Consider the following 27392-nt stretch of genomic DNA (forward strand, 5'->3'; position numbering starts at 1 on the left):
ACTGAAGGCAGCCTGACAGATAATGGTTTGTTCAAAGTTGTTAAGAAAAAGGAGTGTCAGTGATCTCGAATGATCTCCATCTTGCATGAGTGGACCTTGAATACTTGAGAATTAGCTATACACAACTAAATTAAACAGTCAGCAATTAAATCAAGTAGACAAATACACATTTCTGTCACAAGCAACTAATTCAGAGTTCATCACATTTAGAAAGTAAACATCCCTAATGATGTTAGTCATTTGGCCCTTTGTGTTGTTTTGAATATTAAGATCTTGGTAGTAATTAACCTTACTCCCTTTGCATTACAGCCTTATTATCTTAGTTACTAAGACAGAAGGCTTTCAGAAGAGTTTTTGATTCTTCATAGAAAATATATTATGATTTTTCTTTTAGAATATTTTGTATGAATAGTAAAGACTTGTTAAATGTATTTTATAATGGGTTTTTATTTTATTATAATAACAGATACTGTGAGTTAATCATAGTGGCAGCTTTCAATGTTTTAAAATTCATTGTAATTTTGTAAGTGTGCCAAATATAAAGAATGCCTTTGTTTTCTATATTCCATTGTATCAAAATGTATCGCAAAACTTATGGTACATTCTTAGATTTTCTGACAGTGTTTGTCTTAACAATGTGTAAACCACGGTATTAGGGGCATAAGTGTGCTTTGGTGGAGGATTGTTGGGCCCTGAGGCAAAAAGTACTGGAAGCGAGGAGATGGGCCATTTTCCACTTGGAAAAGTGATGTGTTCCTTGGCTAGTTCCCTAGCTGGGTATTTGTATCTACTTTTTCAATAGAAATATGTACATAAGGAAGAAAAAGTACATTATACAGTGAAGAAAATAACAACCAGATCACTCATGCTCATTGTATCCTGTGCATCTAGTAGAAAGATTTTAATTTGCAGTACAATAAGGTAAATTAACATTTTAGTTGAAAAAATACATTGTTGCTTTTATCAGTAGGTGGTTATGTGCCTATCCTGATATACTTGACAGCATGTGAACTCAAGGATCCACCAAAGGCAGTACTAGAAGCGCCATGGCAAAAGGAGAATAGGAAACGCAGGAGGAGCTCTTCTTAGAAACTGGCTGTTTGGATACACAGTGTCTGAAACACAGTGTCTGAAAACACAGTGTCCTTCAGCTTAATGCTGTGTGCTTGGCAGTGGTTACTGACCAGCAACAGATCGAAACAGTGTGACTAGGAGTTATTTAATCTGTCATCTAAATTGACCTGAAATCACCTTAATGTGCTTCGCAATAAGAATTGAGATTATCATTCACTTTACAATGGATATATTCATGTCAGAAAAGTCATATTTTATACTAAAGGAATCAATAACTTAGTTACAGACTTGTAACATTCAAGATTAACTTTCATTTCATTGTGCTAATCCTGTTTAGTGAGTAATTAGTGTAGTATATTTCAGTTATAATTTCTGATAACATTTACTTTTTTATTTACCAAGGTTATTAATATCTTGTGAAAACAGAATAGTATCCATTTTACCTAATTTTGGTTAACTAAGACATTTCTAGTTTAAATGTGCCAGTAGAGATTTAATTTTGTAGAATAAATGTTTTTAGTTTTAGATAATCTTGTTAAGTCTATAAAGATTGCTAGAGAGAGAGATGTAATAATTATAAATGGATCTATTAGGCACTAATTATATATTTTACATATTTTGTTTTGCTAAATAACTATATCTGTTATACCTAAAATTGTTAAAGTTTGTGATAGATTTAACTGACATTTTAGCAATCAATTTTTAAGAATTTCAGACTGACTTTGCTTCTTTCCTGGTACATCTCAACTGTTTCTGACAAAAATAAAATAGTAACTGTAATAGCTATAATCCTCAGCATTCAACTAATGTAGAAGTAGAAAAGGACTGTTCCAGAACATTGATTAAGCCATTTATAAGGCCTTTGTCCTTGGAAAGATTGTTACAAGCAGGGTATGGGAAAAATAATTATAAGATTTGTTTTTGTTTGCAAATATGTCAAACATTTCTATAATGACTATCATGACTAAATGTGACTGCTTTTGTTAAAAATACTGTGTCAAACTTTAGAAAGCTTATTGTAAAAGAAATTTAGTTTCTAATTTTTAGGTACAAGCAAATGATATTCAAAAAATTAATTTGACTGAAATTAACTATTTCTCTGAATAATGGCTTCATTTAAGCACAAAAGTAGGCTTCCTGATTTGTACTTCATACTATATATTTCAAATGCCAAAGAACGCTTACAAGCACTGTAATGATTGTTTTGGAAGAGTAACATTACAGAAGTTACAAAAATTCTGCCTAAAAACACAGAGTTGGAATTTAACTTTTCCTTAAATAAAGTGTTAGTCACTCAGTCGTGCCCAACTCTTTATGACCCCATGGCCTGTAGCCCACCAGGCTCCTCTGTCCTTGGAGTTTTCTAAGCAAGAATGCTGGAGTGGGTTGTGATTTCCTTCTCCAGGGGATTTTCCTGACCCAGGGATCGAACCTGGGTCTCCTGCATTGCAGCGAAGTAACAAAAACCCATTATAGTAACTTTCAATTTTTTTCCCTCAACTATTTACCCATTTAGAAATAGTTGTATAACTGGAAACAACATTATTCCTTATTGGTGTATTATTGAGGATTTTTGTCTTTGTTTTTTGTCTTTTTTGGTAGAGAAAAAAATTAATTTAGATGTACTTTTTGGAATTTGGGAATTTTTGAATTAAGTTATTGACATTTTTCTTAACAGAGTGAGAAACTTTTCCTCATGGTTTGAAATGAAAAGGTAATATAAGAGTATGCTGATTTAAAAAAAAAAAAAGAGTATGCTGATTTTGCACTGCTTTCTTAGATTCATGTTATCTTAATGTTAACAAATCTTCTAGATTCTTAAAAATCTATGCAATCCTTGCATCTCTTAGATGGCATCTCACCAAAATGTTGTCCACTCAGTCATAGAAAAGTCCTCTCATACTCCTTAGAGCAACCTGTTCTTTCTTTGAACTGCTTGTTGGAAAATTTTCTTATATCTAATTAGGAATAATCTCTTATGCTTTCCACTCCTTCATTTTAGTTCTCACACTGACGGCTACATAAAACAAGTCAATAAATAAAAAAAAAAAACAAAAAAAAAACAAGTCTAGTCCAGGTTGCATTCTGCCAGCCATCATCAGATATTTGAAAAGATACTACTTTTCTCCTCAACTTTCCAAGAAGATTCTGTTTTAAGGAAGACATTGTGGTGTCATGGAAAGACCATGGTCTTTTAAATGAGCAGGCCTAAGTTCAAACTAAGTAGGCTAATTAATAATTTTGTTACTTTGGATGATTTACTTACCTCTTTTACTCTAGTTCTTATCTATAAAATGGGGTTAAAACTTTCAATGAAGAATTGTTACAAGATAATGTGTCCGGAGCATTTGGCACATTCTTGACACTGAACAGATGTTGGTTGTTTACAGATGTTGACTGTCTTCTTTTCTTCCTTTCCCATTCCACCTCCCCTCTTCCATATTTAGGAGAATGTATTTAAGAGCATGATTATTTTATTGAGGCAGAGAATGTGTTAAAGAAATGATAGAAATCACTTAGTTACTCACTAACAAGTGGGAGAAGAGAATAGGCCCAAACTACATCTTTCCTTGTATCCATTAAGTTTGACTGAATGAAGAAACTGTTGATCCATGTATCTGACTGATAAAACTGAGGGTATATGTAGAAAAATTCATTTAAGGAGAATACAACTAGATGGTATACATACATAAATAATGAGAAATTTTGGGAGTGTGCACCTGTTTCCTTTTTTTCTGTAAAAGACCCCATGGACTACACAGTCTATGAAATTCTCCAGGCCTGAACACTGGAGTGGGTAGCCTTTCCTTTCTCCAGGGGATCTTCCCTACCCAGGGATTGAACCCAGGTCTCCTGTGTTGCAGGCAGATTCTTTACCAACTGAGCCACAGGGGAAACCCAAGAATATTGGAGTGGATAGCCTATCCCTTCTCCAGGGGATCTTTCCCACCCAGGAATCAAACCAGGGTCTTCTGCATTGTAGGCGATTCTTTACAAGCTGAGCTTATCAGGGAAGTCCTAATGGCAATCAAGCAAGCTATAAAAGGATTCCATGCACAAAATAACCCATTTCTTATATATATCATATTTCTGTATACAATTTAAATTCATATTCATACTTGTAGCCATGAGATTTAAATTTGCTTAACTCTGAGTTTCACATATAATATGTTCCTGAAACACTAGTTTTACAAGATGTTAGTAGTTAATGGGTTAAAAAGAGTTTCATGTTATAAATAAGGGAAATGCTTAAACAAAAATTACATTTTTTTCCTCTGGGACTTGAAATCATCTTAATAAACTGATATGTATTGTGAAGGTATCAGATTTGAAACATCATTTTATCCTCTCTTGAGGACATGCTTTATTCTTACAATTTATTTTACCAATATAAATAATGTAAAAACACAGAGTAAAAGAAAATCACTAGACAGGGGAGGAAAATTCCTCTATTCTCTTAGTCTTGAGAATTAAACTGACATAAGAGAAATTAACAGGAGAAAAGCATAGAAAGTTTATTTAATATTTTTCTGTACAGATGGGAGTCTTCATAAAGAAAATGAAGACCCAAAGAAGCAGTTACAATTGAGAGCTTATATACTTTAATTAAGAAACAATAAATTTGTGGAGGAGTGATGAGACAGAGGGGCTTGGGCAAGGGGCAGAAACTGTGCGAAAGTGATTAGGAAAACATATATGGGAAACTAATGGAAGATAAGGGTTATTTTAGTAGGTTAGTTTGTATAGATTCATACCCAGACTCCAGTAATGAGAATGTTCTTCCCTTACTGGTACAGAGATGGTTCCTTTCTCACAGGAAATTTTATGATCTGTTTTTCGGTAGAAAGGTGGAGGTCAGAGAAGTCTTCCTGCATCTGCTGTTTCTCAGGTGCTTTCAGTTCCAATAATATACCCAAATGGCATAGCTTGGGGTAGCAAGGTAGTTCTCAATCCTTTCAACAGCATTCTCTAGAGCATGGGTTGGCAAACCATGGCTCGTGGGTCAAACAAGCATGGTACCTGTTTTTGTAAATAAGTTTTGTTGGGACACAGCCAAACCCATTCATTTGCATACTGTCTACAGCTCATGTTGTACTTTGAGGGAGAGTTGAATAGTTGGAAGAGAGATTCTGTGGTCTTGAAAGCCTAAATACTTACTCTCTGGCCCTTTATAGAGAAATGAAATGAAAAAAGACTCCTGCTCTAAAACCTTGAAATAGCTTCTCAGAATCATCAGTATTTATGAACATGACTAATTTATACAACTACTGTTGTTGTTGTTGCTTAGTTGCGAAGTTGTGTCCATCTCTTTGTGAGGTCTGTAGCCCACTAGGCTCCTCTGTCCATGGGATTTCCCAGGCAAGAATACTGGAGTGGATTGCTGTTTCCTTCTTCAGGGGATCTTCCCGACCCACAGATAAAACCCACATCTCCTGCATTGGCAGGCGGGTTCTTTACCATTGAGTCACCAGGGAAGCCCTTATTCAACTACAATATATATCTTAATTTTGTTTAGGAAATAAGGATTTGTCTACTTTATAAACATAAATGAAGTGGTCTTTTTTTATGGCCCACAAATACAAGTACAAAGGAACCTACGGGGTAATATACTGAATGCCGGGAAAAAAAAGCTGAGCACCGAAGAATTGATGCTTTTGAAATGTGGTGTTGGAGAAGACTCTTGAGAGTCCCTTGGATTGCAAGGAGATCAAACGAGTTCATCCTGAAGGAAATCAGTCCTGAATATTCATTGGAAGGACTGATGCTGAAGCTGAAACTCCAGTACTTTGGCCACCCAATGTGAAGAACTGACTCATTGGAAAAGACCCTGATGCTGGACAAGATTGAAGGCAGGAGGAGAAGGGGATGAGAGAGGATGAGATGGTTGGATGGCATCACCGACTCGACTTGAGTTTGAGCAAGCTCCAGGAATTGGTGATGGACAGGGAAGCCTGGCGTGCCGCAGTCCATGGGGTCACAAAGAGTTGGACACGACTGAGCGACTGAACTGAACTGAACTGATGTTAGTATGTGTTACTACTTTTACAAGAAAGAATAACCATACTTAGAAGCCCCTTAGCTCAAATGGCTTGTACATAGTACGCCTTCAGGAAATATATGTTGAACTTATAATTGATGATAAACAGAGAAAATATAAGACCAAAAGTATAGTACAAAAGGATTCTTAGCTTTAAAATAAAAGAGCATCTGAATTTTGAAAGCATTTGTCAAACTGTTAGGAAAATCTGTTTTACATTTTTCTTGTGTAGGGAATAGATATATACACTATACACATTAAAGATGCAGAAAATGATGAAATATTATCTTTATATTGCTAGTATTAGTATACACTTAAATATCCTTTGCTACATGAATTACCAAAAAGGGGTAAATCCTAGTAGTTTTTAAGGTAATCATTTGTATATGGAAATATAAACTAGAGCATGTGTTGTGGGGGACTGTTTCTTGCTTTAACTTACCAAATTTGCAATAGTTACAAAGACATCTCCACTCCAGGCAGTTATGCCTGCCTCCAAGTGTCAGTATAAAGTGGAGACTGAAACATTTAAAGGTGTGTTCCATGTGTGCTGTATTTGCTGCTTGACCATGAATAGCTAGGAGAGTGGTACTCAGAAGTGCCAGCGTCTCTGGACATGTGCCTCATACCCATTTAGGCTCTTCTATTGCTGTTAAAACAACCTTTCTTCCCCACTTCTACCCCTGAATCCTAACACCAGCTTTCTCCAATATGTGCTCTATAGCTCATTAGTCTTGTGCTTATTTTGTTGTTTTGTGTGTTGTGACTCCATGGACTGCAGCATGCCAGGCTCCTCTGTCCTCCACTGTCTCCTGGAGTTTGCTCAAATTCATGTACATTGAGTCGGTGATGCTATCTAACCATCTCCTCCTCTGCCTCCCCCTTCTTTTGCCTTCAAGCTTTCCCAGCATCAGGGTCTTTTCCAGTGAGTAGGCTCTTCACCTCAGGTGGCCAAAGTATTGGAGCTTCAGCTTCAGTATCAGTTCTTCCAATAAATATTCAGGGTTGATTTCCTTTAGGATTGACTGGTTTGATCTCCTTGTAGTCCAAGAGACTCTTAAGAGTCTTCTCTAGCACCACAGTTCAAAAGCATCAATTCTTTGGTTCTCAGCCTTCTTTATGGTCCAACTCTCACATCCATGCATGACTACTGGAAAAAACTCGAGCTTTGACTATATAGACCTTAGTTAGCAAAGGGGTCTCTGTTTTTTTAACTCGCTTTCTAGGTTTGTCATAGCTTACTTTCCAAGGAAAGGTTTTTTTGTTGCCCCATAATATTCGTGAGGTAAGGGAGTTGCCTGGAGGAGGAGAAGTCTTGACCTATTCCCAGAGGAATCCTGCAATTTAGGAGTATTATGTAATGGTTAAGAGCACTGACTTTGAAATCAAACTTAACCATGTTTCAGGCCTAGAAAAACCACTTACTGAAGTTTCTAGCTTGTGACTAGTCAGGTTACTCAATCAGTTTTCTCGTGATTGAAATAAGATACTAATTATATAATTGTGTCACAGTGCTGTTGTAAGGATTAAATAAGATAAAATATGTGAAGGTCTTATAAAGGAGTGGATCTTTTGGTCAGTACTCCATAAATGATAATCATGATTATGGGTAGTGGTGGGAGTTTTGTTACAATTGTTAGTTTTCCTCATCTGTTAAGCAGGGTAATGATATTATCTACCCTGAAGGCAATGCACTGACACATTTAAAATTATTTAATGCATGGCGTATAGTAAATGTTTAAGTGTTAACCATTATTATTTGCAGTTTCTGCTTGACTATTCTGGGTTATTCTAATGCATTCTTATCAACACAGATCTCTTATTTTACAGGCTGACTGGAAATCCCTTTCCTCTTTCGTGATTCTCTTCTTTTCCATATCAGTTAGGGATGTGGAAACTTTTGTGGACTCTACAGAAGTATGTGTCTTTTAATTCTGTGGCTTAAAATTGGATAAGATGATAATTCCTATCTGTCAAGGCATAGCTTGTCAAATTTATTGCCATTAAGTTATTTTTGTGTCCTATTATCTTATGAATGTTTGTGTAATCTGTAGTGGTATTCTGTCTTTCTTCTTCTTTTTTTTCTTTAAACCAGTTTTTTCAGAAGTTTATCAATTTTATTGAACTTCAAAGAAGCAGTTTTTGGTTGTTGATATTTCTCACCGCCCCCCCTTTTTTTTGTTTTGCTTTTATTGAATTTCACTTTTTAACTTTCTTTTTTTGTGCTTAGTTTGGGTTTCATTTGCTCTTTTTTTCCAAATTTCTTCAGGTGGAATCTTATTCATAAATTGCTGATTTCAGATATTTCTTCTTTTCTAATACAATCGTATAAAACTATACATATCTCTGTAAGCATGATTTATGTACATCCCACACATTTTGAAGTATGTGAATAAAGACTGTCACCTGTCATTTCAGTAAACAGGCTGCCCACCATCAAGCCGTCAGCACCTGCAGCCACCCCTGACAATGCACCCTGAGGACAGGGAACTCAGAATGGAGAAGAGTGGAGTACCGGCACTAGAGAGCTAAGATGCAGATCAAGGGAATGATTTCAATAAGTCCAACTCTTGCATCTTCCCATACATAGAAAAGTGATAAATTCATTAACTTGAGATGTCTGGTTTTTAAAATATAGTTAGCAGTAATCTTTTGATGTTGGACACCTGGGTTTTTTTTTTTTTTCCTTTTTTTTCTTGCCCCCCACAGAAACTCCTGTATATCCTGACTTGTCACTTACCTCTTTGCAACAGGCCCTCAGAGCTATCTGAGAGGCTGTATCCTGAACTCAAGTCTTCAGTAAGTCTGCCGAATAAAACATCAGTTTTTCAGTTTTGCATTCTTTTCAGTTGACAAATATATTTTCATTAAATTCAAAATATTTTCTAATATCCCTTGTAATTTCTTCTTGGGTTACTTAGAAATATATTGTTTACTTTCCAAGTATTTGAATATTTTTCCAAGTTCTCTCTTCTGTTACTAATTTCTAGTTTAATTCCACTTTGTGGAATATTCTGTGACATCAGCCCTTAAAAATTAACTGAGACTTGTGTTAAAGACCAGAAATTGGTCCATCATGGTGAATGTTCATGTGCACTAATATAGCATTTGCATTCTAATATCACTGGGTGGAGTGAAATAAACATATCAACTACATCAAATTGGTTGATAATGTTCAGATTTTCCATATTCTTACTGATTTTTTTTTACTACTTAATTCTGAGATTGTGCTGAAATACACAGTTATAATTTTTCCTTTCAATTCTATCAGTTTTTGATATGTGTTTTTGAAATTTTAAGTACATAAAGCATTTAGAATTGGTATACCTTTTTGGTGAATCAATCCCTGTATTAGTATGAGAAGTTATTTTTTTGATTCCTGTAATATTCAATGTTCTAAAGCAGGTGTCCCCATCCTCTGGGCTGTGGACCAGTACCACCTGTCGAATCAGTGACAGCATTAGATTAGAAATAAAGTACACAATAAAGGTAATGTGCTTGAATCATCCTGAAGCCATCCCTCCACCCCAGGTCTGTGGAAAGATTGTCTTCCACAAAACCAGCACCTGGTGCCAAAACGGTTGGGGACCGCTGTTCTGAATTCTACTTTGTTCTGACATTAATATGGCCTGCCCAGGTTTCTTTTTCCATGGTATTTCTTTTTCCATTTGGAAAAAGAGATTTTCATTTCACTTTTAACTTATCTGTGTTTTGAACTTAAAGTAGGTTTCTTATAGGTAGAAGATCATTGAGTTTTATGTTTTTATTCAACTTGACAATCTCTGCCTTTTAATTGGAATACTAGGATCCTTTGTAGCTCAGGTGGTCAAGAATTTGCCTGTAATGGTGGAGACCTGGGTTCAATCCATGGGTCAGAAAGATCCCCTGGGGAGAAGAATGGCAACCCACTCCAGTATTCTTTGCTGGAGAATTCTATGGGCAGAGGAGCCTGGCAGGCTATGGTCCATGTGGTCACAAAGAGTAGGACAGGACTGAGCGACTAACACTACTACTACTATTAAGATCCTTTCACTTAATGTAATTATCAGTATTTAAATTGGATTTAAATCTGGTTGGATTTAGATCTGCTGTATTGCTCTTTGTTTTATATTTGCTCCATCTGTTTTCAGTTCCTTTTCTTTTTCTGTTTTCTGTTGAGTTTGTAGGATGCCATTTTAACTCCACTTTTGGTTTATTAAGTGAATCCACTTTATTAGTGTTGTTACTGTAGGATTTATAGTATGCATCTTTAATTTAACACAGCCTGCTTTAAATAGTTGACTTCCCTGGTAGTCTTCTTACCAAGGTTTCCCTGGTAGCTCAGCTCTTAAAGAATCCGCCTGCAATGCAGGAGACCCCAGTTCGATTCCTGGGACAGGAAGATCCCCTGGAGAAGGAAATGACAACCCACTCCAGTATTCTTGCCTGGAAAATCCCATAGACAGAGGAGCCTGGTGCAGTACAGTCCATGGGATCACAAAGAGCCAGACACGACTGAGTGACTAAACATGAACGTTAAATAGTATATTATTTTATGTATAGCGTAAGAACTTTATAATGATATGTTCTCAGTTTCTCCCTTCCATTCTTTGTGCTGTTGTTGTTATATGTTTTGATTCTACATCTTTATGAGCCATACAATATATTATCATTTTTACTTTGAACAGTCAGTTATCTTTTAAGGAAATTTTTAAATGAAGAGAATATTTTTATATATTTGTTTACCAGTTTGCCATTTTGATCTCTCCTCTTTCATTTGTGGAAGTCTGTATTTCCCTCTGGTATAATTTTCGTTCTGCCTGAAGAACTTCTCTTAACATTTCTTGTATTATAGGCCTGCTGTAGGTATACCTTGTAGTATAGGTATTTGGTATACCACTTTGTATCTTGCTATGTATAGGTCTGATGCAGAAAATGTCTCTTGGATTCTCAAAGCTTTTGTCTTACTGAAATTTTATTTCATGTTCATCCTCGAAAGACTTTTTTCACTTGGCACATTTTCCCTAGAATCTAGGTAACAGTTATTTTCTTTCAGTACTTTAAAGATGCCTTTCCATTGTCTTCTGGATTCCATGGTTGCTGACAGCACATCTTCAATTATGCTTATCTTTGTTCCACTGTAGCAGGGGTCAGTACACTTTTTCTTAAAGGACCAGATAGTAAATAGTTTAGGTATCTGGTCTTTGTTGCAACTACTGAACTTTGGTGTAATGTGAAAGCAGCAAGAGATAATATGTAAATGAATGAGCATGGCTGTGTTCTCATAAAACTTTATTTGTGTAATCATGTGACGGACTTATCTGCTGTAGTTTGTTAAACCCCTCTCTGTAAAAACAAATCTCTTTTTACATGATTGCTTTTAAGGTGTTCTCACTATGATTGTTTTTCCTTTTCTTTTTATTTTAAATTTTATGTATCTATCTATTTTTGCCTGTACTGGGTCTTCAGTGCTGCGCTTGGGCTTTCTCTAGTTGTGGTGCACAAGTTTCTCCCTGTGATGGCTTCTCTTGCAGAACATGGGCTTTGGGTGCAGGGGTTCAGAAGTTGTGGCACGTGGGCTCTAGAGTGTGCAGGCTTTAGTAGTTGTGACACATGGGCATAATTGCCCCGTGGTACGTGAAATCTTCCCAGACCAGGGATCAAACCTGTATCCACTGCATTTGCAGATGGATTCTTAACCACTGGACCACCAAGGAAGTCCTACCACTGTTTTTCAGAATTTTGATTATGATGTTCCTTTGTGTGGCTTTCTCTGTGTTTCTTGGTGTTGGGCTTTGTGGATTTGGTGGTTTATAGTTTTTATGACATTTGAAAAAAATTTCAGTCATTATTTATTTTACATATTTTTGTTTCTCCCTACTTAGGACTCCAATTGCATGAATGTGTTCCTGCTTAATATTATGCCACGATAGGCATAACTGAGGCTCTGTGTATTCTTTTCCCTATCCTTTTTCTTTCTGTGCTTCATTTGAGTAACTTCTATTGCTATCTTAATAGTTCTCTGCTAAAGTTTCTAATCTACTCTTAATTTCATCCAATGTAGTTTTCATCTTATATATATTTTTCATCTCTAGAAATCCTATAATAGATCTTATTTATATATTCTCTTCTCTCATGTTCATGTTTTTCTTTACATGCAATTTATAATAGCTGTCTTAAGAGCCCTGTCTACTAAATACATCATCTTTTTCATATATGGGTCTATTTCAATTGATTTTCTCCTGGCTTTGGGTGATATTTTCTTCCTACCAATGTCCTTTTAAAAGATTGGATGCTCCCTATTTTATTTTTGTTGTTGTTGTTGTTGGCTGTTACATTTTGATTTTTATTTTATTCATGTAATGAGTGTTGGATTTTGTTCTAGGATCGTTCCTTTAAGGATTGCTTTTAAGTTGTTTTAGGCAGATCCAGATTAGTCTTTTGGCAGGGCAGGGGCTGAGATAGCCCCACTGTTTCTGATTTAGCCCCACTGTTGTGACAGGAAGTTCTGCATATTATAAGTATTAGGAGTTGCTTGGCTTGTTGCTTTGGTGTTTTGTTTTGCTTTTCTGTATGAGCTTCTTGTTATGCCTGCACAGATTAGAACTCCGCCAAAGATTCAAGGAAATCCCTCTGCAGCTCTCTGGAGCCCTGTCTCTGTGGAGCTCCCTCTTCTCCCATAGTCTACCCTGAAAGTTCTAGCCACCAAAACCTCCCTAAATTCTACTCTGTGTCTCTTCAACTCTTCACTACTGCCGGGCTCCAGTGGGTGCTCCATCCTTGTGTTGTTGCAGCTTGGGAGTGGCCTCTAGGCAATAAGCTTGGGCAGTTGAAGGATTCATCTTATTTGTTTCTATTCTTTCAAGGATCAGAAAACTGCTGCAAATTGTCCAACTTCAGAAAACCATTGTTTCTTACCTTTTGAATTATTATTGAATTGTTCAGAATGGCAGATAATTCCTATAGAATTTAATCCTACATGGGCAGAAGCAAAACTCTGATTACCTCTTAACAGACACAGATACTAAGAAACAGATTCATTTATTTCAAAATTGGTTTTACACATTTTTAAATGAATATTTTTTAACCTCTCACTAGGGATTCTTGAAATTGTGTTGTTATTTGATCAGTGGAATTCTTAATTTTTTCCTTAAGTCATAAAACCAAGAGTATAAACTAGTAAATTGATTATTTATATTTGAATATTTTACATTTCTTATTTTCAAGAAGAAAGTAATATACTACTAACACAAACTGATTATTTAAAGTTTATGAAACCTTGATAAGGTTTAGAAATAGATAAAATATGACAAACATATCAAAATGTAGTAGAAGCACATTATAGTGTAAGATACAAACCAGATATCATTGGTGCCCAGAGAAAAAAGTAATTCTTACTGATGTATGAGAACAGGATTCATCTGGAGGTCATATTTGAGCAAAGTCTTAGAGAATAATGGAGTAGGAAATGGCAACCCACTTCAGTATTCTTGCCTGGAAAATTCCATGGACAGAGGAGCCTGGTGGGCTACAGTCCATGGGATCCTGAAGAGTCAGACACGACTGAACAACTGAACACTCATGTACTTGAGAGAATAAATAGGTATGGAAGAGTAGGAGGAATTAGTCTAGAATATTTAATTCCCTTCTATTTTTAAAAAATAACATAGGAAATTAGGGTATTCTAAGTTTTTCCACTCAAAGAACATTTGTCAGATTTAATGTTAGGTTGATATTAGGTTGATATTAGGTTGGTGCAAATGTAATTGTGGTTTTGAACCATGAATTTTATTTATTTTTTTTCTTTTTTTTTATGAATTTTAAATCATTATAACTAAGTTAAGACACATTTTTATTAATGCAAACAAGGAACCATTATAGTTAACACATTTTTGCCAAGGAGAAATAAGTTTGTTTATTTATGTAGCATAAAAATCTGTGCTTTAGGATTCAAAACACTCTTGGAAAGCATTTTCTGCCTCCTGCTGGTTGTAAAAGTGTTTTCATTGCATCTCATCGATTTGCTGAGCATACTTCTCAGATATAGTGGTTTTGCTTAAATGCAGTGGATCATATGGGCAGCAGACTGCCAAACAGTGACCATGACCTTTTTTTGGGTGTAAGTTTGGCTTTGGGAAGTGCTTTGGAGCTTCTTAGTCCAACTACTGAGCTGGTCATTTTCGATTGTTGTATAAAATCCACTTTTCTTCACATGTCACAGTCTGATTGAGAAATGGTTTGCTGATGTTGCACAGAATAAGAGGACACTTCAAAATGATGGTTTTTTTTTTTGCACTTGGCTCATAAGGCACCCACTTATCAAGCTTTTTCACCTTTTGAATGTGCTTCAAATGCTGAATGACCTTAGAATGGTCAATGTTGAGTTCTTCAGCAACTTCTTGTGAGAAGAAGAACTTCTTGTAGTTTTGAGAGGATCAACTTCGATGACTGCTCTCAATTGGTCGTTGTCAACTTCTGATGGTAGGCCATTCTACTCGTTTTCAAGGCTGTCGTCTCCTTTGCAAAACTTCTTGAACCACCTCTAGGAACTGTTAGCAGTTCCTAGGCCAAATGTGTTGTTGATGTTGCAAGTTACAACCCATCTTGAATTTGAATAAGGCAATAGCTCAAATTTGTTCTTTGTCTAACATCATTCCTCTAGTCTAAAATAGATATAAAATAAACAGCAAGTAATAGTCATTAGCAAAAAAAACCCCAAAAATCAAAACACCATAAAGCAAGAAGTGTGCATTAAAATGATGTATAATATAACTGCATTTTTTAAAGAATATATTCTAATATCAAACAGCAAATTTCAACAATGCAAAAACTGCAGTTACATTTGTACCAACCTACCTGTCTGTCTCTCTTGACTTATGTCCCTGATATCTATCTAGACCCTCTTTCAAAGGGCTCACCTAATTAGGTCAGTCTCTCTCTCGAGGATACTCTCCTTTTTGACTAATTGAAAGTCACCAATAACATCTGCATAACCCTGTTGTCTTTGTTATATAATGTAACCTAGTCAAAGGAGTGATATCCCATCTTACATTCATAAGTCCTGGTCCACACTCAAAGGGAAGGGATTATACAGCCTGTGCACACCACGGAGAGGGAATCTTGGGGGCTCTCTTAGAATTCTGCTGACCACAATTTGATTTATACTACAAGTATAATTTGAAGATTACAAATCATACTTTATGCAGAGGATGTTGATAGACTGGAAATGCAGACTACAACTAATTAAACAGTTGAAAACAAATAGCTAAATTATTTGCTAAAGTAATTGTAACCTTAGTGGATTGTTATTTTTTTTTTCTTCTTTCCTTAAAATATAATTTAACTGCTCTGATATGCTCATTATGTTTAAAGGAAGAACTCTTATTGAAACATTGTGAATTTTCCATTTGTTTTTCAGGAAACATGTACAATTTTTTAAATCCTCAATTTTTTCTTTTTACATAATTTTAATACTTAGTTCTGTTCTCTGTTAACCGTTTGAAGTTCTGTGGTTAATGTTCTCCTAGAAACATGATGGAGGAGACTGAACACTGTTCACAGTTGGCAGTGTAGTGTTGCTAAGCTACCTATCTTTTTAATTTGAAATATTAGGCATTTCAGTAATAGGTAGCCCTTAAGCTTTTAAGTGTTTGCTCATGACACACTGCAGTGTTTTATATATGCTTTTCGCCTCTGTATTATAGCTATTATTGTGAAGGTTTTTTAAAAAAAGAGTGTATTTAATAGCAGTCAGAAGAGTACCTTAACTACATAAAATTAGTCATTTTATGAGAAGCTCTAATATGGACACAAATGAAATTACAAGCTATACTTTAATGTGAACTTACCTCAAATGCAGCGGTACTACAAAATGCAGTAATTATACCAATCTTTCATTTGATTGTAAGTAAAATCATTGTAGAATGCCAACAATATTACTTATAGTTGTTTTAAAAATAGCAATATTAAAAAAAAATAGCAATATTGTTATTCTCTGGGAATATCATTAAATACATACTGAAAAAGCACTTTATTATGGTGCTGTCATGCTGTTCATGTTATTTTTTCTCAAAGTAGGATATCATGTACTAAATGGTATTATTGTAGAACATCTTCTAAATTTGTCAAAGATGAATATAGAAAGATTCTTCTAGGTGGACTCTTTCATTACAAGTTTTTCCTCTGTATTCCTCTTTCCTCCATAAAAATAATTGAAGAAATACCTATCCATTGTAGAAAATATATTTTCAAAAGTATAGATAAGTGTAGAGAAAAGTTTGAAACTACCTCTAATCCTGTTTCTCTCACAGAAACTGTAGTCAGACTTCAGTTTCCTTTTTTTGAATATTGTTACAGATCATATTTCATATTCAATTTGCATTTTACTTTTATTTTCTTATTATAGTCTAAGCATCTTTCCAAATCATTAAAATTGAGAATATTTTTGATGGCTAATTATGTTGATGTGCAGTATTTCTCATATTATCTATATAGTTTCCCATTTTTATTATGTAAACAACAGTAAGAAGAAAATCTTTGTGCAAAACCTTGGTCAGCATTTCTGAATTCCTTACAATCCTAGCTAGGAGTGCAACAGATTCTAGGAATGAAAAATTATAACATTTTAGACTTCTGAACATGTAAATAGATTACTTTCCCTGAAAAGTTGACCATCCTTATTAACATTTACTAATTTAGTTTTGAAACAAGGAAGAAATAATTAACATATTATTTTGACTTGCTTTTATGATCAAAAATTATATTTTTCAGGTTTTTATTAGCCACTTGTAATTATTGTGAAAATTTTCATTTCCCTATAACATTTGTTCATAAATCTGTGTGTCTTCTTACTCATTTTTGGCAGATCTCAAAGTACTGAATTTATTCCCCTTTCTGTCATGTTTTCTCATTTATTTGCCTCTTAGTTTGATTTATACACTTCATAAAATACTGATTTTTCAAAAAGTTCTTTTAAAAATCTCTCCACCTTTTTATATCCATTTATTGCTTTTAGACTGATAAATCCCTTTATTGTGCAGATTGTCTGACATTTTATCTCTTTTTACCATATTCACCTCTGGGTGGTTGCTGGCTAAGCTCTCAGAGGCATTTCATTGTTTCAGATCCCAGAATGCAACTGGATATTCACAGAGTGACCCTCCTGGCCCTAATGCTTGCTACTTTCAAACTGCATCCTTTCTTTCATCAGGATTTTCTAAGTGCCAGAGTCCTGTGGGTTTGGCATTGAATAAAGCAGATGCAAATCTCTGTCCGTCACCTTCCCCCTGCTAGCACAGTATGGCTGGGGCATCACTCTTCCCAATGCCTGGCTTTTACCATCACCATGGTTTTGTTCCATGTGTCACTGCTTGGGTGTTATCTCCTCCTCTCCATCAACTTACATATGACACCTTGTTCAAGGGCCAGGTCATTTAAGAAGTCCTGCCTGAATAGCCGCCCACTGACAGTCCCCTTAGCTTGCAGGCCCTTTGACACATGCTCTTCACAATGAAATCCTTTGCAACTGCTCTCCACTGGAACCGTTAACATAGCTACCATTATGATGGACACCTGGGTGCCACTTTACAAAAGTAATTTAAAACTTTTTTTTTTTAATGTCATATATTTACATCTAATTCTTAATCGTGTGAAGTATATTTTGGTTTGTAGTTTTGGTTTAGAAACAAAACTGATTTCTTTTCCAGATGTTAACCCATTGTTAGAGGACCAGTAAGAATATTTCCTTGCTTGTTGATTTGTTATAGTTCTTTTATAATATCCAATATAATATCCAAATTCTTGGATACTGAACTGATTGCCTACTTTCTATTCTGTTTCATTGATCTTTTCTATTTTGTATCAGAAAAATATTATAGATTAGCTTTATCATATCCTCTTTGATATTCAGGACTGTTTACCCTTCTATATAGTAATATAGATTTTTACCATATGAGGTGAATTTATAAAATGAGATTAAAAAATGAGATTTTTATCCTCATGCTGTGGATATTCCCAAATATTTTATGTTTTTTAGCGCTGGTGTGGATGAAATTTGTTTCTGTTTTCCAACTCATTTTTACTGGCACATTGGAAGGGTATTTTTTTATATTTATCTCAGATCTGAACTCTTTGTTCTCAATAATTCTAAGAGTTGATTTTGTATAGTTTGTTGATACCTAATTGTATATTCTGCAAATATAAAAATTATTTTTTCCTTGAACTCACATCTGGATTGGCTGCAAATTCCAGAGTGATATTAATTAACAGTATTAATAGTGGGCATTTGTGTCAGAAAAAAACTAAAATTATGGTTAAGGTAGAACAGTGGTCAACTTTCTGTTGGAAGCAAAATTATACTTAAAAACAAATCATCTTTAATTATCCTAGATTAAATTAATTGCTTTGCAAATTTACCATGTGTAAGATACATCAAGATTCTGGGAGAAACGAACATTTCTCTAGCAGAGGGTTGGGTGGGGGGCAATATCCAATGAGTATGAATTGCTAACTAACTTCAAAAGGAAAGGAACAAGACTTGAGCTAGAGATTGTAGTTGGGAGGAGGAGGGTTAGAGAGAAGTGAGGTGAGTTAGTCTCTAGATTCCCCCACTTTATTTCCTTGGGAGCAGTTCCCAGCATGGTGACAGGTGGAGTCAGTCTCTTCCCCGGAGGACTACAAGGAAGAGCTAAGAGTGAGCACAACTGCAGCCCCCTTAAAGTGAGGGGTACAGGGCGAAGAATATTCATGAAACTTAGCTCTAGGAGACATTGTAGCATGCCTTCTACAGAGTCGGCTATACATACTGTTCAGGTGAAACAGGTGTTTGCTGAAGTCCTTACTTAGTGAAGTTTAGATCAGATGAGTGAAATGGGGCTGAATTGCTTGTTCTAGAATGCATCAAGGGGATTCTCTTGACAGACCTCCCTCACCTCAACCAAGTTCATGATCAACAAGGAGCTGATTAGCTACCCTTCATGCTGTTTTTATATATACCATTGTTGCAGAAACTTGAAAAGTATGTAGTTGAGAACTTTATTTTCTTATGATAATAAAGGATCAGGATTTTTCCCTCTATATTAATGGTCATCTCAGTGGATGTATTTCATAGCTTTTGATGAATAATAAGCCACTCCAAAAGTTAATGGCTTAAAACTTCAACTATTTATTTGACTCGTAAGTCTTCAGGGTAGTGATTCAGGCTGAGTTTAGCTAAGCAGTTCTATTCTTAGCTGGGCACCTTCATGAGTGTCTGGTCAACCTTGTCTTGATCAGGCAGTTCTGCATCTGGGAGATGGCTGGTTGCTGACTGGAGGACTTGAGTTCCTCACCATCTGATGTCTTTTTTTTACCTCCAAAAGCCTTGCCTAGGTTTGTTTCTCATGGTGGTAGCAGAGGTCTAAGAGAGAGCAGAAGCAGGCAAAGAAAGCCTCTTGAGGCTAGCTTGGAATTAGGACACTGTTGCTTATGTTCCTTTCTGTTGGCAAAAAGAAGTCACAACGCCAACTGATTCATGGAAGAAGGACATAGAGTATACCTCTAGATGAGAACTGTGATAAAGCAATATATTCAAAGTGTATGAACACAGAGAAGGAAGTATGGGGAATTAGGACCTTTTTTCCCTGTGATTAGTCTACCACAATTCGGTGAATAAAGGACTCAGAGAGGTGCTTGGGACACCACCTTACGGCTCCCTTTTTACCTCAACATTTTGTCCCTGTGTCTTGTATTATTTCATCTTTATGCTATTCATTTGGTTTTGGCTTCTTGTGCACTTTTATTCAAATCCACATCAAATAAAATCTTTCTAAAATTATTCTTTTGTTCTTTATGAAATCTGTTCAGAGATATGTTCTTTGTGTCTTCGGGAAATTTCTTCTTCATGTGTTGGAGTGTTCTTACTCATGGACCTCACCTTGGTTTTTGCCTTTTTCTTTAGAATACTGTCAGTATCTCCCAACAGAGCGTGTGGATGTTTCTCACCATCTACTTAGACTTGGATCCTTTCAGATCTGTATCTGAAGACTAGTTCAACATTTCCCAGTGACTGGCGGCCAGTCATCAGATGTGGTTTTGGTAAACTAAACTAGGGTCATCTGCTGCTGTGCTGGGTGTGCCTGGGTTTTGGACACTTTAAAAAGATGAAGTATGTGGAAAAAACATTGTTTCTTAACATATATTATTGAAAGGATTTTTCCTGTATTTTCCCTTCTTTGCAGAGATTTTTGTTTGGATGTTGAACCTTCTTGGATGCAGTAAACCATTGTCAGTGCCCGCTACCTTCTGATACTCTCTTTACTGGGAATTATATTTAAATAGATGGAGAAAGAAGTATGCTATTAATTGGTTGGGGAAGGGTTGCACTACTCTGGCTGCCTCATAAAGTCACCTTCTATGGCAACACTGTTTCTCTTAAACAGCAGGCAGAAAAAGGGAGAGAGCTCAAATCCCTTTCTCAGCTGACAGAATTTCCTATTTCACAGAGCATAGCAATCTTTTGCATCCTGTGTACTATTCAGAAAACTGGGCCACCATTAATTTGTTTCTAGACCTGGTTTCTAGACTTACAGATAGGGAAAGTGTCTGAGGTTTCTCATCAGAGGTTAAGTTAATTGAAGTAGAGGGTGCTGTTGTCTCTTTCTGTGCCTTTTTATGTGCCTTTCCTGAGAAGACGGGAGCAGCTGCACTAGCAGGATTCTTCACAGATGTCATGCTAAGCTAAGAGTCCACACTGTATTTAATTAATAATTCATTTTCCATTTTTTGTTAGTCAAATATATGTAATGAATATACAATGAAAAATAGAGCAACAGCAAATAGTAGTTTTGAAAGGCTGAGATTTGCTACTTTTGTTAGCTTGTACAGTGTTGTAATGTGAATAAATATACCACTCCATAATACTTCTGGAGTAATAACATACATTTCTTGGTCCTCCATTATTGCCTTCAGAGTTTGCCATTGGTAAACCACAGCTCTAGCACTTTGCTTTCTCCTCTTGTCCTCTCCTGGGCATCAGTGGTCTAAATGTGGGACATATTTCGTTGAAGAATCAGGAAGCAGTACCTCCAGAATTCTCTGAAACAGTTTTTAAAATAACAGATTGAAATAACTATCAGGACCAATGTTTGGAGAAATGGTAGTTACTTCTAAAGAAGTTACGTGCTAAGTCACTTCAGTTGTGTCCGACTCTTTGCAACCCATGGACTGTAGCCCACCAGGCTCCTCTGTCCCTGGGATTCTTCAGGCAAGAATACTGGAGTGGGTTGCCATTTCCTTCTCCCGGAAATCTTCCCAGCCCAGGGATCGAACATGAGTCTCTTATGTCTCTTGCATTGGCAGGCAGGCTCTTTACCACAAGCGCCACCTGGGAAGCTACAGTTGTCTTATCTCAGGCAACTGTTTCTGGCTTCTGAGTTTAAGATGTAATGGTAAAATCACAACCTCGGGCAGTCCATCTCATTGAAAAGTAACTAGAATTCCTACAGGTGCAGAAGTAAGATTTGCTGTTAACTACTTGATTATTTATTTCAGTAATTTGTAATGAATCATTGTGGCTAAATGATGTTCAGTATTTTCTTACATGACTTGGTTTAAACACCACCTGAAAGTGTTAGGTGCTCTTGAACTCGTGAAGGTTCACATCTTCTGAATATTTAGCACCGAAATTCATTAAATTAGTTTATAGAACAATTGTCTATATTATAACCTGTTCTTCTACAATTCATAGCTTAATGCCAGATTTTGACAATATTTATTTAACTTTTTGAAAGTAATAACCTAATAACCTCTGTGTGTGTGTGTGTGTGTGTGTATTTCCAAATACTATATAAATCCGACTCCTAGTTACTGGGGAAAATCTGAATCATACCTCCTCAACCAAGTCAATACTCTTTAAAGTGGATTCTCAGCGAGCATCTTCTGACTACTGTATAAAGGTGTGCTTCCACTAATAATAAATATTTTTTTTTTGAGTTAATAGCTCTTTACTAGAAAATAATTTCCCAGTTGTGGAAATATAATTTTTGATCTTAAACTTGTTCATCCACTTGGCAAGAGTGACCAGTGTTTGACTATGAGAGAATAAACAGGCCGGAGACTGAGCCGTAGTTAATCACGCTTGTTCAGTTCACTCACTCGTTTCTTCATGTCGCATGCTTATGGCACTTACATGCCTACCTTTATTGTAACTATGTTTTATATCAATTACTATAGATTTTCCACTGAAATTAAATTAAGATTTTTCAGTGTTGCACAATGTTCCAAGAGCTTATAAACCATCTGAAATTGTTTGAGAACCACTAAGCTTATCATACATGTTGATGTATGACAAAAACCATCACAATTTTGTAAAGTAATTATCCTGTAATTAAGATAAATTAATTTAAAAAAGTACTAGATGTGTTGTGTGCAATAGGATTAGTGTAATTAACACTGCCTTATATTGTATATAGAATTTATAGAGTAAATTCTAAGAGTTCTTATCAAAAGGAAAAAAAAGAAATTATTGATTTTTTTATATCACATTACAGTTGTTGCAAATTTCTTAAAGTATTATTTATTCTCAGCTTGACTTTGAAATTATTATCTGCAATATTTTAATTTAAAAATTACATGTTACTTTATCAAAATTTGGTTTTTTAAAGTTTTGATAACTACAACTTCAATATAGTAATTCATTTCCTTTGTAAAAAAAAAAAAATGAAAAGGATCACCTAATTGAAAATTAGACATTTGCATAAATAACTTCTCCATTTATAAAATTAAAAGAAAATAGAATTTCTTTCTATTAAAATATACTTTGGAATATTTTCAGTGAGTGTATAATCTTGAATACGTTAGGTAATTATTAAATATTTTAAAAGATGTATAATAAACATGAATTTATAAGAATCATGGCAGTGAATTAATGGCATGGTCCTTACTGATTTCTGGTAGATTTGACTTGTGTAATTTTTTTCCCTCCCTTCCTCTTTCCCTCCTTCCCTCTCTTCCTTCCTTCCTTCCTTCTTTCCTTTCTTTTTTATTTTTCCACGTGATAATTTGAAGATTGAGTGGAGAGCATTAGGTGTCCTGGTTATGTAGGGGAAAAAACAAAATATAAGATCTGGAAACCACTAAAAGATTTATGAGCCTTTCTGGGATCTAGTTTACATGGTGACTAAAGCAAATTTCAGATTGCAGTTTTTCACTTTAATCCATCCTAGAATAGGATTCTCATAACTATCCTTACAATCCTGGCTCATAATCCGGGAAGTATTAATATAATTCATAAAGAGACAGTAGTCACAGACCTCCAATTTCAGGATTATAACGTAGCTGGTGAAATGACAACTAAATGGGGAAGACTGTTCTGCCTTTCTATGCTGGACAAAGAAACATACAGGACATGTTTGTGTGGTGGAACCTGCAGATAGGGAAGGCTAACAGTACATTTAATTTAATCTACCTTACTACCCCTTAAAAGTACACTCTGTGAATTACCTATTTTCTATCAGTCTTTATCAATTGTTAAACTTATAATGTCATTCTTGTTTTGCAGAAACCAAAGCTGAAGGATTGGCATCCTCCTGGAGGTTTTATTCTGGGATTGTGGGCACTCATTATCATGGTTTTCTTCAAAACTTATGGAATCAAGCATATGAAGTTCATTTTCTAAATGTGGTGATGTATGAAGATTGCATGAAAGGCTACAGCATTGGATATAAGTTTATGTCAATATATTTTCAAAAATACATTGTTCTTGTGTGACTTGGCAGAAAGTATAAGCAAACTGTAAATTTGAATGAACTGTTGTTTTTATAACGTAAAGAATTTGTTAATGCACTAAATGGTGCATTTGTAAATAGTGCCATTTGTAAATGGCACTAAATATATTTCAGTTTTTCATTTTGTGTGTTATTAAAATATTGGGATAAAGAGATCACAGTATTCTCACTGACTCTTTCTAAAAATAAGAATTTCCCCTTGTTTAATCCCCTTTCATTTGGAAAGGAAAAAAAATGTGAAGACATTAAATTCTCGCTAGCAGGGGTATCCTCTGTTAATATTTTTATGTATATTCTCCTAGTCTTTTTCATATTTTTTCCCAAAATAGACATCATATAGAAGATTTTGTCAGTTGTCATTTTGCAGTGTGTTGTCAACCATTTGCCTCTCCTTGGACATTCTTCAAGGACACATTGTGAATGGCTATGTACCATCCATTTTATGAATGTACAGTAATTTGTTTAATATTCTTCTATAATTAGACTACTTATTTTGTTCCCCAAATTTTCTTCTGGTTCATTCTTTGATGTGTTAATATGGACTTCTCTGGTGGCTCAGATAGTAAAGAATCTGCATGCCATGCAGGAGACCCAGGTTTGATCCCTGGGTTGGGAAGATCCCCTAGAAAAGGGAATGGCAACTCACTCCAGCATTCTTGACTGGAGAATTCCATGGACAGAGGAGTGTGGTGGGTTGTAGTTCGTGGGTTTGCTAAGGGTCAGACATGACCAACTGACTGACACTTTCATGTGTTAATATTTTATTTATCAGCTATTTAGCTAGAATTCTACAGCTAAAATTGTAATGTGAAAAATTAGTTTTTTAATCTGTGGTACTGACAGTCCCCAGGGCTTTATTTACTGTCCATTTATCTGGAAATTTTAAGACCTTTGGAAATGTCACATATTGACTGCTCAAGAGAAACAAATCCCATCATTTTTTGTTTCTAAGCATTCTGTGATCCTCTAGAATTGATCACCTCCTCTTCGGTTTCCTCACTGAAAAAGATATTGCTTCATTCTGTTTAAGGTAAACCTTGCCCACTGGCTGGGTCTGCACTTTTTTCTGGACGGTCCCATAAGGTGGATAGACTGTAGGAAAAATTCGTGCTTGTGGCCGTGTCCTTGTGTGTGACTGATGCATCGTATAAGACAGTAAGCCTCTTGTCTGGTCTCTGATGAGATGCAAGGCTCCTATCCCCACACTGACTTTTTCATCTTGCCAGCCATCTTCTATCCGTCGTAACGGGAAATGGTATTGAGATTGTGCTTTGCTCTCAGGCCCAGATATTGTTTCTTCATGTATGAGGGGGAGAAAAAAATCCTGAAAGTTGAGTATTCATGTCCCTGGGACACGTTTTTATATTTTATCTGTTTTATCTAGGAACTTTGTGTTAATCTTAAAGTCACTATGAAGATACGTTTTGCAATTATAGGAAACATTCAGAAGACAACTCTTCCTCTACAATAAGACCTCTTAAAGCTAATACTCCTTAGATTCTGTTTTCCTCTTAGCACTTAAAATATTACCTTTTAATTATATGCAAAATGATCATTCTTTTCACAGGCAAAGGATTAACTGTGTTATCTCTCAGGTTAGAACAAATGGTATTGAAGCTTTTTGCAAGTTCTGAATCTTCATTTTAATGGATCTTTTTACTGGTACAGGAGGTAAATGAAGAAGGAAAAATTTTATCTGATTATATGGAAAAGCATCTTTTTGTACATAGAAAGGAAGAAAAGCAAACTTAAATTCAAATAGCTGGATTTTAATAGTCCTATGAGACAAAGGTTGACTGTGTTATCCTCTAAACACTTGCACAAGGTCATGGACACTATGGTTGGAAGGGGTAAGCTACTTAGATTAGTAAAGGAAATATGACTGTTCTTGAGCCAAAGTAATTTAGTTTGAATATAATGAAACATACCCTGATGGTAAAGCCTATCAGAAAGTAAAAGGATTCCTCTTCAGAGATTGGAGAAGGTGCTTTTCTTAGTTAAAACCAAACTGGGAGAAGTAATACTGGATATAATATACGAGATCAATTGTATTCCAGACAAATTTCAAAGGGCAGTTATTTCTTTCTGTTTCATTACTGAATTGTCAGAATATAGTTAAAGCAAAAAGCTCGAAATATGTTAAATGCTTAGCTCATAACCATAATCTTTTTACGTAAAGTATATTCTGCCTTCAATAATAAGTAAATCCTCTGCATATGTTAAGTGGGTAATATTGTAAGTGTAATTAAATGGCCCAGACTTTAACTGATGGCATAAAAGCACATCCTTAAATATATTCTCCTCGAGTCACAAAGAGCTGAGCAACTGAAAGGTGTTTTCCTTTTGCCTTTCTCACAGTGTTGTAGTGAGGATCAGGTGAGCTAATGATATGACTAAACCCTTTGGAAACTGTAAATATTTGCTGGTGTTATTTTTCATATTTCTGGTTAGGAAGATACCAAGGGGGAAGTTAATGGTGCCAGGGTCCCTTTTTCTGTTGTACTTATTTACCTTTCTAAGCTCCTCAGTGTTATTCCTGTTCTCTTTGGTATTTTTTCTCTCTTTCCCTACAGTGCCCTTCAGGGAGACAAGGATACTGTAGATAAATGGATCCCAGCAGACTTGTCCTGACCTTTTTGGGGAGGGACAGCATATAATGATGCTGTTTAAAGGCAGCCTGCTTGAGAAAAAGAAACCAAATGATGTGGATTTTAAAATTATGAAAAACATTTACTTGCAGTTTATGAAAGAGAAATGTAGCTTGGATGCAAATCTGATTAAATTGGATCAAGAAAAATTGGAATTAAATACAAAAAATAATGCATGCATTTATAGTTTCCATTTTTATATATCCTAAGCTAGTTGAAAATGACGATTCCCACAACAAGCATAACTCAGCTTGTTTCTGCTTACTGAGTATTTTCCACTGTGGTTTACGTTGATATCATTTCTTCCATTATGTATGTTGTACAGCAGAGTTACTGTTACTGTGGGAATCATAATTTGAAATTTTGACTTGTGCGTTTCTGGAATCTTTACAATAAATGTTACATTAGCATAAAAAATTTTTCTCATTGAGTTTACCAAAATTAAATTCATCTATAGCAGATACTATTTTAACTTATGAAAGAAATATTTTATAAACATACCATAAGGTATAACAATAAAATGAGATCAGTCTCCATTTTACTTTATGGAATCAGCTCCATTACTTCATTGTCACATTTCCTGCCTGAGTGCATATACCTGTGTGTGTACCTGCTACAGAAATATGAAAGTCTTTTAGTTCATAGACAATATGTGCTAAGTTGCTTCAGTCGTGTCCAACTCTTTATGAGCCCATGGACTGCAGACCACCAGGCTCCCGTGTCCATGTAATTCTCGAGGCAAGTATACCAGGAATTGAACCCTCTTGTCTCCTGCATTGGCAGGCGCGTTCTTTACCACCAGTGCCACCTGGGACAATACCCCTTAGCCAGTATCCTTTTTCCCTTTTCTGCTGTTTTGAACATATGCTGTAAAACATTTGATGCAATTTA

General features: G+C 35.4%; 1 protein-coding gene across 2 annotated transcripts in view; it reads left to right on the forward strand.

Annotated features, from left to right (window-relative positions):
- PIGK (phosphatidylinositol glycan anchor biosynthesis class K) overlaps positions 1–24016 on the forward strand; it is a 131211-nt gene extending 107195 nt beyond the window's left edge. Inside the window, exon 11 of one of the 2 annotated variants that reach the window (XM_043876476.1) lies at positions 23628–24016. In XM_043876476.1, coding sequence (XP_043732411.1) covers positions 23628–23744 — 117 coding nt within the window. In that variant the 3' untranslated portion in view covers positions 23745–24016. Of the gene's footprint in view, positions 1–7942; positions 8060–23627 lie in introns of those variants that run through there. The other variant, XM_043876477.1, reaches the window with a different exon arrangement.
- Positions 24017–27392: the final 3376 nt, after the last annotated feature.

The sequence above is a fragment of the Cervus elaphus genome, chromosome 20, assembly GCF_910594005.1.
Source record: "Cervus elaphus chromosome 20, mCerEla1.1, whole genome shotgun sequence".
Classification (NCBI taxonomy): Eukaryota; Metazoa; Chordata; class Mammalia; order Artiodactyla; family Cervidae; genus Cervus; species Cervus elaphus.